At 39.3% G+C, this 15,804-nt stretch overlaps 1 protein-coding gene across 2 annotated transcripts in view; it reads right to left on the minus strand.

The window, feature by feature from the left end:
- fibcd1b (fibrinogen C domain containing 1b) overlaps positions 1-15,804 on the minus strand; it is a 115,564-nt gene that overhangs the window by 35,987 nt on the left and 63,773 nt on the right. For both annotated transcript variants that reach the window (XM_063478194.1, XM_063478195.1), the window contains one exon: positions 788-884. In XM_063478194.1, the coding sequence (XP_063334264.1) occupies positions 788-884 (97 nt within the window). The remainder of the gene's footprint in view (positions 1-787; positions 885-15,804) is intronic.

The raw sequence follows: 15,804 nt of genomic DNA on the forward strand, positions 1-15,804 counted from the left end.
GTTTCTAATTTAGTCAGCTATCACGAATTTGCCCTCATCCTTGTGAGAAACTTGCTTTTAGACCATGATGGGCATGGATCCTCCTTCCCACCTCCCCCTCCCCACAAAGAAATATTTTGGTACATTTAATGAGAAGTGGTGTGAAGGCAAAGAATTTGGCTTCAGAAAAGTCGATAATTTCACAGTCGAATTAATTCTTTTGTTGGCATTCTTTCGCCTGTCAAGTTTTGAGGGGAGGCATAGACTAATATGCCTGGCTGCCAGTGAGAAATATAAGGATTTGGAAAAGGCGCTGGTTGAAAAAAATACTTGTTTTAAGCAGACGGTGACCACTGAAAAAGCTGCAAGGTTAGAAAAAAAAAATAATTACACTGTTGTGTGTTTTGGCATATGAAAAACCAAAAATATTGTTATTGCATTGCAGGTCTTTTGGCCTGTGTTGTTCTGAGTGGTTATCACAATAAAACATCCTTGTATTTCTTTCTCTCTGTTACCGCAGCATTTTTCATTGTCAGTAATACAGCTATTGTTGCTCTGTTGATGCTGTGAAGGGTCAAACTCATCTCTATCTGTCGGCCTCTTCTTGGGTGTCTCTTTCATCTTGCTCCATCACCTGACATGACTAAGTGTTTTTCTCTCTTTTACTTTTTTGTCAACTCACAAGATGACCAACATTTATATACTGTGTGAAATCTCCTTCCCCCGAGCTTGGCTCACCATCCTCGGCAGTCTTGCGCATGAGTCATACATTGCGGAACACACACACGCACACACCTGAGCCACTTACCCAGCCAGTGTTCTCCGGTGATCTTGCCAAATCCCTCACGATAAGATTCCCATCCTCTGAAGAAGTTGACTGAGCCGTCCTCCCTGCGCTGAATCACCTACACAGTCAAGACAGCAAGACAAGAGTTCAGGGGTCAGATGAGATTCATCACACGCGGTGTGCTTCATCATCCATTGTGATGACTCATTCTGAGCCCCTCTGTTGGTCGCTGAGCTCATCCAGAACTAAACTAAATGAACTCATAAATGCTTGCTCTTTCACAAATGAATAATGCAAACGCTCTTCCCACTAAAAAGGCAATTTGTCGGAAGATAATAAAAGGAATCCATTAAATCTTGACTGACTTTGAATCAAATTGCAAGGGAATCTGCATATGTAATTGAAAGAAAAAAATCCCAGAAAAGAGATGATATTCATAAAATGATAATTCTAAATACACACAGAAAGATGAAATTGCTTTTCACCACGTATCATAAAAGTCTCTAAAAACAGTGGTGCGCAGTGAAATTATATGATGAGCTTTTTATAGCATCCCTTCCAGTATGAGAAACAAGGAAAACCTTAGCAGATACTTAGCGATTTAGCTTAGCCATATGCATGAGTGAGGGTGCAGCATCTGTAGCGCCAAATGAAACACTCTATCTATTACAAGTGCTGACATCCCAAGCATCAGGCCCAAGATGAAAGGAAATTGGAAATGTGCTTCAGAAGAGAAATGCATGCAGATGGAAAACGGTCTAGGACCTACTGTTGGAAGACCATGTAAATGGCAAAATGACAAAAGAAATTCCCTGAGACAGTATATATTCAGCATGACTAATCCCCAAGCATACCACAAGGTACCAGATGGCACCAACAGCCATGTTTGCTTTTAACATCCGCACAGACAAAGAAACCCTGCTGAGCGACGGTTACGTCCTAATCATCTTCATCCTGATAATTGTCTACAAAATTGTCTTAATCTTCATTACTGAATCATCATCATCACTTATCACTGCAGGAATTTTTCTCCCCGTTCTAGATCGATATCTTCTCTAATACTGGTAGCTGCCCCAGTTCATTCTGAAGTCAGTAATGGAAATGTGGGTTTTTATTTATTTATTGTTTTTTTCCTTCATTTTTTATGTCCGATACACAGATCTGATATAACTTACATAAAGCTGTAAACAAAAATCCTTAAAAATGTCTGTCAGTTAATCGCTTATTATTATTATTATAATTATTATTATTTGTTTTTAACAAGACTAAATCATTTCCTAATACTATGTGACACTAAATTGTTTAAGACATTGTACTGAAGCAGGATAAAACAGGAGCTCTAACACTATAGCTCAGAAATATCAAACACAGGGCATGGTCCACCAAAGACTCTAATCTGTCCCACTGGATGACTTTGGAAAATGTATTTACATAAGTTTTACAGCTTTTCCTACTCATAAAGACCTTCCTTACAGCCATTCAAAACATTTTATGATTTTTTCCATGGGCTTACAGTAAAAAAAGAAAAAAACATTCTGTCAATCATTAAATAAAATCAACAATTATTACAGGACAGTGAGTGATTTAATGTTGAGCTAACAGAACTTTTACAGAGTCACTGCTTACGACTTAAGCCAAGAATATACATATTTCACAATAAAATAGCAGCTTGTCTTTTTCATATAGAAAACTTGAGATGTATTTTTTTAAACTATTTTAAACTCATTTTAAACTTTACACTGACAGCAATGGGAGATTCACTGGTCCAGCCCAACTGAGATCAAAATGGACTGTACATGGCCCACCATATAAAATGAATTTAACTCCTTCAGATGTGATTATTGAATTATTTATATTTTGGACAACAATCGCTCTCAAAGGAATGACGACACAAAGGAATACAATATATTTTTTATTGGCTGCACAGACAATGATGGTAAGTTGTACAAGGCCATCGTTTTTCTTTTCATGGGATTCATTTAAAGTAGAAAAATAAAGACTCTCATGCAACATAGCCACTGTTTATCCTCTTTTCAGTAGAAACTAAACAGCTGCTTTTTTCTTTTGCCTCTAAACATGCATTATATACAGTGTAGCTCATTGTTTTGCAAGGACTGCATAGATCTGAAACTACCATTTACTCAAAGTGAAACAAAGGGATTTGTATCAGCACTTCCATAAGACTGTCTTTGCTCTGGTTGTGGCACATTAGACCATCAAGCAAGTGTCTCAGCTGCCAGTAATAATGGCAGTGATTGCACTTCTTAATTTCCACAAGATGACATGAAGAAATTTTGCTGCTTTTAATAACTCTGAATCTACTAATTAGTATGAAAGCAGTGTGACTGACTGCCACTAGTAGGAGTGATGTGTTCTTTATTTATTTATTTATTTATTTATTCATTTATTTAGTGCAGCCAGCCTTTTATTTGTCTTAGATGTCATAGACAGCAAAAAACATTTAATTTACGGCTTTGAGGTTGTTCCAAGAGCTCTTTCCAAAGAGCCCGTCCAGCCCTCTGTTTTCGCTTGGGTTGTGATAGCAGCATTTAGCCTTTGGGAGAAGCCAAAGCCAGCTGGTCAAAGGTCATCTGAACTCCTGCCTTCAGCATCCTGACACATGCACCATTGGTAATCCTCCAAGTGCAGAGTGCAGCGAATCTTGGTGATATCCCGAATCCCGGCCATCATCAGTGACTGTTCCCACAATGGCAGTGATTTTTGCAGGTGGGTGATAGCAATGCGAGATCTCTTGGTCCTGCTCATGAGAAACCTTCTCGGAATTAACTTTTTGAAGTGGCCATTCAACGGGTGAGCCAGGAACTTGCACAACTTGACCAAGATTCTCAGATAAGTATCTTAACTCTTTGGCTCTTTACTGTGCACTGTACAGTCTCTGTTGTGCCTAAACACGACTCCTATCTTAAATTACATCACAAATTATTTTAAATTGCTCTGTATCCTCAGTCAAATACAACAGTAGAAATACTACATCCCTTTAAATTTTCTACACAGTGGATGCAATCTGTATCATTGCTACAGATGTCAATATTAGAGTGTGCAGAACATTCACTGTACACCACACGTATTTTGGAAGGGTTCTTGAGACTCTTCAACACATTCAACTTTAAGTAAAATACACTGTGTCTCTGGCTCATATCCCACAGATATTGCATCTTTGTATGGTGATGCTCTCCCTGACCTTTACTGTAGCCACCATTAGCTCTTCCTCAGCATTTAGTTTCTCTCGGCCTTCATTCAGCCACTTTTGTTACTTGACCTTATGTTTAACCTTATGTTCCTTTTCTGCTAAATGTTAAAAATCTGTCATCCACCACATTTGACAGAGAAGGTGAGATTGCTTACTAGAATGTAGGCATGGAATTTCTGACAAATATGTTTTTTTGGTGTTTGATGTGATTGAAGAACCCTCTACAGCGAAACCTGTCTCTGGTGTCAGATGGGTGTTTTGCAATATTTTTTCAACTTCTTTAACTCCTGAACCACTTGCTCAATTGAAAGAGTTCCAACACGTCCTCAAAGCAGCGACTCTGTGCTTTTCAGTGGTAATAGGGTGATTACGGTAAACCCAGGTACAGTGTCACAGCAGCACCGCAAAGGCGGTTGGTTGCGAGACATGAGTGTGAGTGTATGTGTTGGAGCTCTACAGAACACAGACATTTTATCAGACATTCGTCTTCTTTTCACCATGTTTCTGTGGCGCCGTGTCTGGGATTACCGTAATGACGCTAATATCACTGAAAAAGAGTTAATGCTTTCAAGAGCCGTTACAATTTTTCGACTGTGCTAGTGGATCAAGAGTTACAGTAGTTTGACCCAAAGGTTTGACCTAAAACCTTTTAATAGCTGAATACAAGAGTGAGAGTGTTCACAAACACAACACATACCAACCACTATGAAAAGCAGCAGTACTCTATCTACCTCAGGTCAAGTCTTGGGGTAGTAAAACCTAGTAAAAAAAGTACATTCCTATAAATAGTTCAACAACATATATGCTTTAATCAGTTATATTTATCAGAAACATCTTAACCTAAACTCCCCTAGCCTTGCACATTGGTTTATGCCAGATGTTTCATAAGCAAGTGATTGAGCTCCTTCTACTCTTACAGGTAAGTTCTACTAACATTAACACACCACCACCCCCCGTTTCTTCACCTTCCACAAACTATCACTTAAATAATACTACCAAAAATAAAATATATAATTTTATATCAGTCCCCCATTAAATTAATAATAATAATACAGGCAAATGTAACAGAATCCCTGATCTCCATCACACGCCTTTTTAAAGTGACTCCTAAACTTTTTTCCCTCTAACAGGTTAATTTGGGTTTTCATTTGCATCGACATCTCCTTGGACCTCATATTGAGAGTTGTGGTGAACAGTAACTAAATGCAAGTTCAGCACTTGGAATGAACTCCAGGTCTTTTATCTTCTTAATTTGCAATTCACCTGGGCATAAAACTCTATCTAAATCTATCTGTCAACTGTCTAATTATTCTTGAGCCTCTTATAATAGGGGACTATTTCCAGATGCCTAAACAGTTAATGCAGCTCATTAATTCAACCCCACGAATTAAATGTGAAAGACTTGCGACCTGTCCAGGGTGTACCCTGCCTCTCGCTATGACAGTCTTCATATATATCAGAGAGCAAGGGAGAGCTTTTTTCACAGACAGCTCCCCCTCAGTCTGAATGGCAACTCTAAATCAACTCTCCATGAGCCATGTGTGCAGTTTTTGGTTTGTGAACTACGGTTGAAATGACAGATAGCTTTCCAAGAAAGATTTAATAACCAAGTGTCCAATTTTATTTTGAACCCTTGCAGTTTGGGTTCCATGTGTTTTAAAGGGCCACGACTACCACCCACTTTGTTAAATATTGATGCAAAACAGAAATTAAAATTAAAGCTGAAACCTGGCACTCCACTGCTGCGCATATAACTGTCCAAATACTGTCTCGACTGTAAATAATGTTATTAATCATTCATACACAGGGTTAGAGTGTAGCTCATTTCCACATCCCAGCAGCTGAAAGCACAGATGGATGGATGGCAAATGCACTATAATTCAGTTCTATTATTATTAACACATATTGTACATTTTGTGTCAGAAAGGAGTTAATGGCAGTCATGTTGTGTTAACATGTTCTGCTTACTACAATTACCACATGGTGTCAAGCATATGCAGGGAAGCTGTCTGAAAATAGCAGACATGTAATCTCTGGGATTTAAGCTGCATTTTTCACATTTCCAAGACACTGAAAGTTTGAACTTTTACTTGAAATAATAGCTTGGAAAATTCACACCCATACACACACCAGTGGTGACACAGCTGCCTTGCATGGCAGATGACCTGCTATCAGGAACAACTTTAGTGGTCAAAGGAAACCTCTGAAAGTGGAGAGGCTGAAGATCAAACTGTCATCCACGAAAACCTGATCTGCAACCTGAGCTACTATACATAACCCGAGCTCATATTCATAAATGTTCATCTTACATTTGATACAAAAGCAGCTAATATTTAACCCTGTAACACCAAATGTATCATGTTTAATACATGTGTTTTTGTGAGATTTTCAGACCTCTACATCATCAGTGTGATTTTGTTTTCTGGAAAAACGGGAATAAATTACACAAAAATGTCAGATGTAGCAAAAATTACACAAATGAAAAAATAAATCTGCGAGTTTCTCTTTTTTAAAAAAACTTTTCACTCATTAAAAAAAAGGCTTTACAGGGTAAAGACTTTTGAAAAAACTGATATTAATTGCTGTAACATTGGCTTATAATGAAAATTATGTACAAAAAATAAATAAATAAAAACAGAAATTGTGGTATTTTGTGTTAGAGCAGTGAAGCAAATGTGTCATTTTTTTTAACGAGTGTTGAAAAAAATGACTTTTATTTTACTCTTCCTGTCCTCTTCTTCACTGCAGTCAAATTGGCTGAAATTATGAAAGATTTTTTGCTAGCAATAAATTAAGCTGTGCGACCATCTGCTGTTCGGAACAGTAAATCAAATCTGTCTAGCTGCTTACATGCTGCAGAGTCACCCGACATATAACACACATGTCGGATAAAAGATAGACATGAGAGATTTACACCATGCTTTCAAACTGCTGTCCCGCTGACACTGAAACATAAAGAGAAAAACTGCTTGGGTGAAATGAAGGCATTGCTTTAGAATTCATTTTGTTAGCTCCTATACAAAAGGTCAGCAGCCATCCTTGGAGCTGATGTTCGAGTCTTCATTAACCTTTCCCACTAGCTCTGTAATTCAGGGGTTGCGGTCTGACACAAAATCTGAGATACTGGTGTACCAGCTACCCCGATACTGTGAATCACTTCTGCAGCATTGGTGAGTGGTCACATGGAGCAGTACTCTACAAAAGCAGGATAACCAACAAGCAGTTCAGTTCATATCAGGGTTAACATACTTGTCTTGCTAGCCATGTCTCCCTCCACAGCCAGTATTCTTGTAAGACTCGAGAGCCCATCTGAGGTTTAATTGCATGTTGACCCTGAAGGTCAGAATCTCTTTCTGTGTGTTTATCTTCCCTGGAGACATGAAGCTCTGCAGAGACACCAATCATTTTCTTTCACATGTTTGAGGAGGGAAAGGCACTGATCAACACTGGGAGGTGGAATGAAGCGAGGCTTTTTGGAGTGGGGGAAAAAAAAATGTGTAGAGATGTTAAAGTGGGTGCTTGACTGTGTAGTCAATCTGAACCTTTGTCTGTATGAGTACAGATACATTTGAAACACTGCTAATGTGCTTCTAAACACAACCAATGAGTTTAAATATTCATGTACTTATTTATTTTACATATATATTCCAGCCATTGTAACACATTTGTGTTCTGTTATGACATAACGAGTGTTAAATAGGTTACAGTCAACATTTGTTCCGATTACTCTGATTCCTCGGCTTCACTGTCTTTTCCAGCTACGGAGCTCTTTTCTCTTTTACCAGGTAAAGTTTAAACAATTCAACAGGTTGTTACAAATTCCACCATTTCCACTACCTGGAGAGAATATAAACAAAGTGCGCTGTCTGTTTTGGATGCAAAATCGACCCTTCATTTTCCCTGGAGATTGAGTACCTGGTGTCAGATATAATTGCGCAGTGAAAGAGAGGCTCGAAGGGAACCAATCTAAATGCCACTGTTTTTTTTTTTTGTTTTTTTGTTTTGTATAGCCATTAAATTGAGCAATCAACATTTACTTCATGATGATAAAAGCAAAAATGTGTCTATTCCCACTCTAATGTTGAAGTCAGTGAGTAATACAAACTTTCTGTCTCTGGCCTTTTTCATCACTGACATGTCTTAGTAAAGAATGTGCAGAAATTTGAGGCCAGTGACGGTCAGCTGCCTCTTTATCCTGAATATGTTTTCTCCTGTTGGAGTGTTCCTGGACCTCGCGCTATGAATCATCCATCCTAGTGGAGCTCTTCACTCCCCTGATTTGATTTATACCATCCAGCACTAAATTCAGCACCTCACACTTCACTCATCCACATGCACACAGAGTCTGAGTGAGGCTGTGACCGACTGCTGTCTGCTCTGATCCCTACATTATGATCATTAATGCAGAACTTTCTCCGAACACTGGTCAGCACTGTGTCAGAACGCATTTTAAAAGAATTTTTGTGTCACAAAAATCCCCCCCAAACCCCCACAGCTTTTCATCCGCACCTTCAAAAAACAGGAAATGGAATCAGTCACCCAATTCAGAGTGTATGCCTCTTCACACGCTCACACACACACACACACACACACACACACACACACACACACACACACACACACACACACACACACACACACACACACACACACACACACACACACACACACAGTTTCCACTAGGATGCAGCTTAACATCCCAAATGACAAATCCTCACACACAATGTCTGGCTAGAGGGCTGTACCTGACATCAAAGTTGTTTCTGCTAAGGTCAGAAGCTGACTTGTTCTATGTGGGTGAGGGGCAGGCAGTGCTTTCGCCGTACACAGACTGAGAACTGCAGTTATGATACAGCAGCAGTTTTATTAAAGGGTTCAGCAACGGATGCTGGGGTTTACTTACACAACATAAAGTATATAACCACCCTAAAGCGAAGTTACAAAGCCCACCGTGAATACAGCCTGGGATCACAACAATAAGTCAATATTAAAGGAAACTTGAGACAAAAAAAACAAAAGTATCATAGCATAGTACAATCAATTCTTTAAGTAAGTAACTGTTATAAATCAAGTTCCCTGAATGGATTATTAAGGTTCATCCCTCATGCATTATTTATTTATTTATTTCAATAAAGGCTCACTTCTCTTCCCTTCATCTGAAGACTCCCCGAGCAAGCTATAGGAATTGCCAGTCCATGCCGTCAAACTATATGTTTTGCTAAAAGGCAGGGAAACCCAGCGTTGATTTGTAAATCAGGAGGTCCTGAAATGCACAGAGGGGGCTGTTCTGATAAATCAGAGGACAGGCAGTAAAAAAAAAAAAAAAAAAAAATCCACAGTCCCTCCACCACATCGGACGAGACCTAGGTGCCAGCAGTTAAGTCTAAACAAAACTGTCATCCTTAAACAAAGCCTTAAGACAGATAAACCCATGTTTGGAAGCTTTTATTAATGCACTTACAGCAAGGTAGCGGACAGCTCTGCCGTGCACACAAACACACCACAGACAGAGAAAATAGTGCATTTGTGAATGACAGTCAAATGCACTGAGCTGAAATGAAACAGTGCACATGGATAATATGAGCCTTGAGCTCGACTACATTATCAAACAAATACAAAGCTGCCTGTGTTAAATAAACCTGTTCCCGATTGCCAGCTCTGACAAGTTGGCCCTACCTGCACAAGTTTGATGGGATTCTTCCCTTAGGAATATTAGAATAAAATTTTGAGACTGCCACTAGTACACTGTAGTTCCAAAGAGAAAATGATCAGCTATGGCACTGAGCTGCTTATTATTGTCTCCAGGTGCACACACACACACACACACACACGCACACACACACACACACACACACACACACACACACACACACACACACACACACACACAGTGGCTTGCAAAAGTATTCGGCCCCCTTGAACTTTTCCACATTTTGTCACATTACAGCCACAAACATGAATCAATTTTATTGGAATTCCACGTGAAAGACCAATACCAAGTGGTGTACACGTGAGAAGTGGAACGAAAATCATACATGATTCCAGACATTTTTTACAAATAAATAACTGAAAAGTGGGGTGTGCGTAATTATTCAGCCCCCTGAGTCAATACTCTGTAGAACCACCTTTTGCTGCAATTACAGCTGCCAGTCTTTTAGGGTATGTCTCTACCAGCTTTGCACATCTAGAGACTGAAATCCTTGCCCATTCTTCTTTGCAAAACAGCTCCAGCTCAGTCAGATTAGATGGACAGCGTTTGTGAACTGCAGTTTTCAGATCTTGCCACAGATTCTCGATTGGATTTAGATCTGGACTTTGACTGGGCCATTCTAACACATGGATATGTTTTGTTTTAAACCATTCCATTGTTGCCCTGGCTTTATGTTTAGGGTCATTGTCCTGCTGGAAGGTGAACCTCCGCCCCAGTCTCAAGTCTTTTGAAGACTCCAAGAGGTTTTCTTCCAAGATTGCCCTGTATTTGGCTCCATCCATCTTCCCATCAACTCTGACCAGCTTCCCTGTCCCTGCTGAAGAGAAGCACCCCCAGAGCATGATGCTGCCACCACCATATTTGACAGTGGGGATGGTGTGTTCAGAGTGATGTGCCACACATAGAGTTTTGCATTTTGGCCAAAAAGTTCCATTTTGGCCTCATCTGACCAGAGCACCTTCTTCCACATGTTTGCTGTGTCCCCCACATGGCTTGTGGCAAACTGCAAACGGGACTTCTTATGGTTTTCTGTTAACAATGGCTTTCTTCTTGCCACTCTTCCATAAAGGCCAACTTTGTGCAGTGCACGACTAATAGTTGTCCTATGGACAGATTCCCCCACCTGAGCTGTAGATCTCTGCAGCTCGTCCAGAGTCACCATGGGTCTCTTGGCTGCATTTCTGATCAGCGCTCTCCTTGTTCGGCCTGTGAGTTTAGGTGGACGGCCTTGTCTTGGTAGGTTTACAGTTGTGCCATACTCCTTCCATTTCTGAATGATCGCTTGAACAGTGCTCCGTGGGATGTTCAAGGCTTGGGAAATCTTTTTGTAGCCTAAGCCTGCTTTAAATTTCTCAATAACTTTATCCCTGACCTGTCTGGTGTGTTCTTTGGACTTCATGGTGTTGTTCCTCCCAATATTCTCTTAGACAACCTCTGAGGCCATCACAGAGCAGTTGTGGAGCTGTTTTGCAAAGAAGAATGGGCAAGAATTTCAGTCTCTAGATGTGCAAAGCTGGTAGAGACATACCCTAAAAGACTGGCAGCTGTAATTGCAGCAAAAGGTGGTTCTACAAAGTATTGACTCAGGGGGCTGAATAATTACACACACCCCACTTTTCAGTTATTTATTTGTAAAAAATGTTTGGAATCATGTATGATTTTCGTTCTACTTCTCAAGTGTACACCACTTTGTATTGGTCTTTCACGTGGAATTCCAATAAAATTGATTCATGTTTGTGGCTGTAATGTGACAAAATGTGGAAAAGTTCAAGGGGGCCGAATACTTTTGCAAGCCACTGTATATATAGCTAGATTATACCTATGTGGATATACTAACAGGGTATTATTTTGTTTATGACAGTATGTCACAGGGTACAAGTCAGTGAAAAGAATTGCAGTGGCAATAGCTGTATTTTTGTTAACTCAGTGGAGTGGATCTTTGTTCCCTTGTTTCTTTCCTTCTTTTTTGAGGAGCAGTTATTTACAAGGCTGTACAGATGAAGAAAAGTAGCTTTGAGGGTGCCAACAGCTCCTGTAACATGTATTGTCAGAGTGTCTGTGTCACCAAATCAACATCATTTAAGTATTAGACAGGTAAACGTCAAGTTCACTTGACAGCTCTTTGAAAAAAAAGTAACCCCTGCATTTAGGGACTCTGGGTTTAGGGCCTGCAGCCACTGGCTAGACACACACACACACACGCAAAAAAAAAAAAAAAAAAATCAAGACTAACATCAGGCCAACATCTAAATGCTCTATGCAAATACAGTCAGTAGTTTTAGGCAGACCGTTTAAACAGGCAAACAAGAAATGCAGTGAAAAAAAACAAACAAAAAAAAACAATGGCCGAAATAACGTTAACAAGCAAATCTCCACTCCTTAATGACCATCTCACCCAACACACGGGCTATTGCACAGGCATGATTACATTAAGCTCCCTGTAATCTCTGCAGTAGATGGAGGCTACTTAACAAGCTGCCTTAAGCTCTTCAGCAGGCTTTCTGTCAACTACTGGGAGCCTGCAGCGTGCACAGACGGACACCCTGACTGACAGACCAGAACACAGGGAAGAATCAACACAAGCACTCAAAAGCTGATTCTGGGAGATTTACAGTCTGGCATGTGACTGGGTGGAAAAAAGGCATTATGCCAATAGCTTGTTAGCTCTTGGCATATAGGCTACATGCTGTGAGCACACTATGTTTATATGTTTGGTGCTTTGGCAACAGATGTCACTTGCTCTGCTGACTACCTGAAGGTAAATGGTAACATCTTCCTGAGCGCTTAATATATCTGCTATAAAGGCAAACTGAATCACACAGGAATTATCTTTTTTTTGTTTTTTTAAAGCAGCGTTTATGGAAAACAGACACAATGCGGAAATAGCCAAGATAGACACGTAGACAGGAGGAAAATAAGATAAATAAAATAAATACACAAAACATGACTTGATGCTAATGAAATCAGCTCCAAAAGCAGCTCCGTGCTCCTTTTCATAAGATGGATCAAAACAGACTGGTAGAGGAGCTTCTAACAGTTTGATTACATTGTTAAGAATATTGATGATATGGTGACAAATTCAACACTGTCTGATGAAAGCACTCATAAATCCACAACAGTCTGCACAATTGCTATCTTCAAAGAGGAGTGCAAACATCTGCTGGTGAATGTTTTATAATCCTATCAGAAAGACAGATGTGCTCCAAACACAGCAGCAGCAAATGAGAACAGAAGGACAAACACAATCCACAAGCATTTTTTTTATTTTATTTTATTTATTTATTTATTTTTTCACTCCCGCTTACACACATATTTCTGCATTTACATGTGCTTAAGTAAAAAAGATTATTTTTGGCTTGCAAGGGTAACCTGATTTCAGAAACATCATATAAATAAGAAATCTGGTTTTCCCTTTTTTGGATGGGGTGGGGTGAAAGGATTAAGAGAAACTGGGTTAACACAGGTAGATCTCTGCTAGGGCTTGTAAACATTCTTCTAAAGTCTGCATGTAGACAAAGATCAAGGGCAGTACAAGACTTTGGGATTTAGCATCACACTGGTGTGGCGCGTGCCAAGATACAAGAAGCTAAAACTGATTTATTTATTAAAGCCAATATAAGCTTTACTTATATAAAGTGCTGTGCAAAAGTCTAAAGCCAGCCCTTGGTGCTTTATATTTTGCATTCAAAGAGCCAAACTTTTTTGTATTTAAAAAAAAAAGAAAAAATAAACAAAAAAAACAAAGCAGTTGTTTTTCTATTTTTGTCATTTGAAATTTGCTATTTAGCCACTTAACACTGAATTCTGAATCATTCCAGCATAAAAAGGGACCTAACTCAACGGAGGGACCATTGTTGTGTCTACACGACAGAAACCTGCGCCAAAAAAACAAAGAACGAAACTGTTTTAGTCTGTTGTAATAACACATAATTTGTTCCCACCGCTTTAGTTATATCTATGAAAAATGCCAAGGCTTGCATGGTTTGACAGACTTTTGCACCAACAAGGTAATTGCCAAAGAGCTGTTAGCTAAACACTTGCCATAACTCAGGATGACATCCAGTGTGTCCTTAGAGGACAAAACAAGAGGTGGCAGACAAAACAAAACAAAACAAACAAAAAAAAAAAACACAGCAAATGAACACTATCTGAAAGTCATGCGCTTAAGAAATAAAAAGTCCAGCAAAGACCTGACAAAGGGACCTGAGAAATACATCTGGCCCTTCATTTGGTTCATCTACTATTCACTCAGTGCAAAGATGGCTGTCAAGAAGCCATTCATAAGGAAGGGAAAACAGGCAGAAAAGGTGCACATATGCCAATTTACACAAGAACTAGACTGAAAATCAGTGGCAATGGGTCATATGGAGTGATGGATCCAAATTTGAAAATTCTGTAAGCACTGAGGAGGTCAGGAGAGAGGTGAAACAGCATCTACAGCCATCTGTAAAACACAGTGACGGCTGTCATGGATTGAGGCTACATTACATTCAGTGGTGTTGGATACGTTGTTAAAATTGGTTGAATTATGAAACCATGAAAGTACCATTAGATTTTGATCCAGCATTTGGAAAACATCTGATTGTCAGTGACCTCATTTTTCATGCTTTCAACACACTGCCAATGCTGTAAAATACCTGAATAGAAAAATACACAATGGGACACTAGCAGTCTTGGCTTCCCCAGAGCCTGGACCTTAACATTACTGAAGCAGTGTGGGATCATCATGACAATGACTGGAACAAAATGGAGCCAGCATCCAAAGAAGAGCTTTGAATGTCCTTGAAAATCCTGAAGACTACTTAAAGAAGCTGTACGACCTCTGACCTCTGTTTCTGCCTTACTTCATGTATTTCTATGTATATTTGTGCATGTTTTAATAAACCGCTGACCTGTTTCCAAGCAAAATAGAAAGAAATGAAAAGTGGCTCAAGATGAAGATACCGATCAGCCATATACGGAGATGCTCCTTTCTTAGCTGAACTTTTTAGAATGCTAATCTCAAAAACTGTCATAAAAACACAGATTACCCGAGGCTAATGTAGAAATCATCATCTTACTTAATCAGCTGCTGATCAACTTCTTTTACATATACAAGTAATGAATAAAAACAACTTAAGGCTTTTCCATTAAACGGTAGCAGCAGCTATATCAAGAGTCCTGTTGGCGTGCTTGCTCAGATAGGAAATTTAAAATTAGCAAATGTTTGAGCAGCATCTCTCCCACAGCCGTCTAACCTTTCCCACTCCCAAAAAACAGCACTCATCTCAGCCTAATGGCAGTAATATCCTAAAGGACATGTCTGACTCTGCCTGCTGTAATGCTTCCAGTGGACAGCTCATGCTCTGTCTCAGCACCACAATATTATCTCTTTGTGTCAGATATTTAGGGTGAAAACAGAGGTTTGCTTCATTGTCTAGAAAAGTCAATTGAATTTGGATAGAGTGACTGTTGAGTTTGCAAACTAAACATTAAAAAGAAAAATGCATGCTTTAAACAGAAGTGAGATTGTACTCGTAGGTTTTCAATTCTGTGCCTTACAGATCATTTAGAGATATGAAACAACTGGAGAAACTTCCATCCTGGATTTGCTTTATTTTTCAAACCAATAAACTAACAGGCATGAAATATTGAAGAACCTGCAAGTCAGATAGAGATGCTGAAAAGCCTATAGCGTCGCCTCCGACATGCTCAAAAAGGCACTCTAAGCCTCCCGAGGAGTGATACAACATGCACACAATCGTACATTCAATCTCAAAAACTTTTACATTTCAGTTCTTAGCTGAATTGAATATTTGAGAGTGATTGCAGTGCTTTCGATAAAAGCACCATTTGATAATGCAGACCCGCAGAGCACTTTGATATATCTACTCTCATTAATTATTTATGCCGTGGTCATTTTTAGGCCCTTCCTTTTAACAAATAAAATAGTAATAATAGAAGACATTACCCTAAGCCGTAAGAATGTGTTTAAATGGCATTTGAAATCACCCTTTTGCAGATGGCAATGCTTGCCCAAAGGATTACTCTGGCTATACATATATATATATACATATATATATATGTACAGGCATCTCCGTTTCTTTGATTATTTGTATAGATAGTTGAACACTTCAT

The sequence above is a fragment of the Pelmatolapia mariae genome, linkage group LG7 (assembly GCF_036321145.2).
Source record: "Pelmatolapia mariae isolate MD_Pm_ZW linkage group LG7, Pm_UMD_F_2, whole genome shotgun sequence".
Lineage (NCBI taxonomy): Eukaryota > Metazoa > Chordata > Actinopteri > Cichliformes > Cichlidae > Pelmatolapia > Pelmatolapia mariae.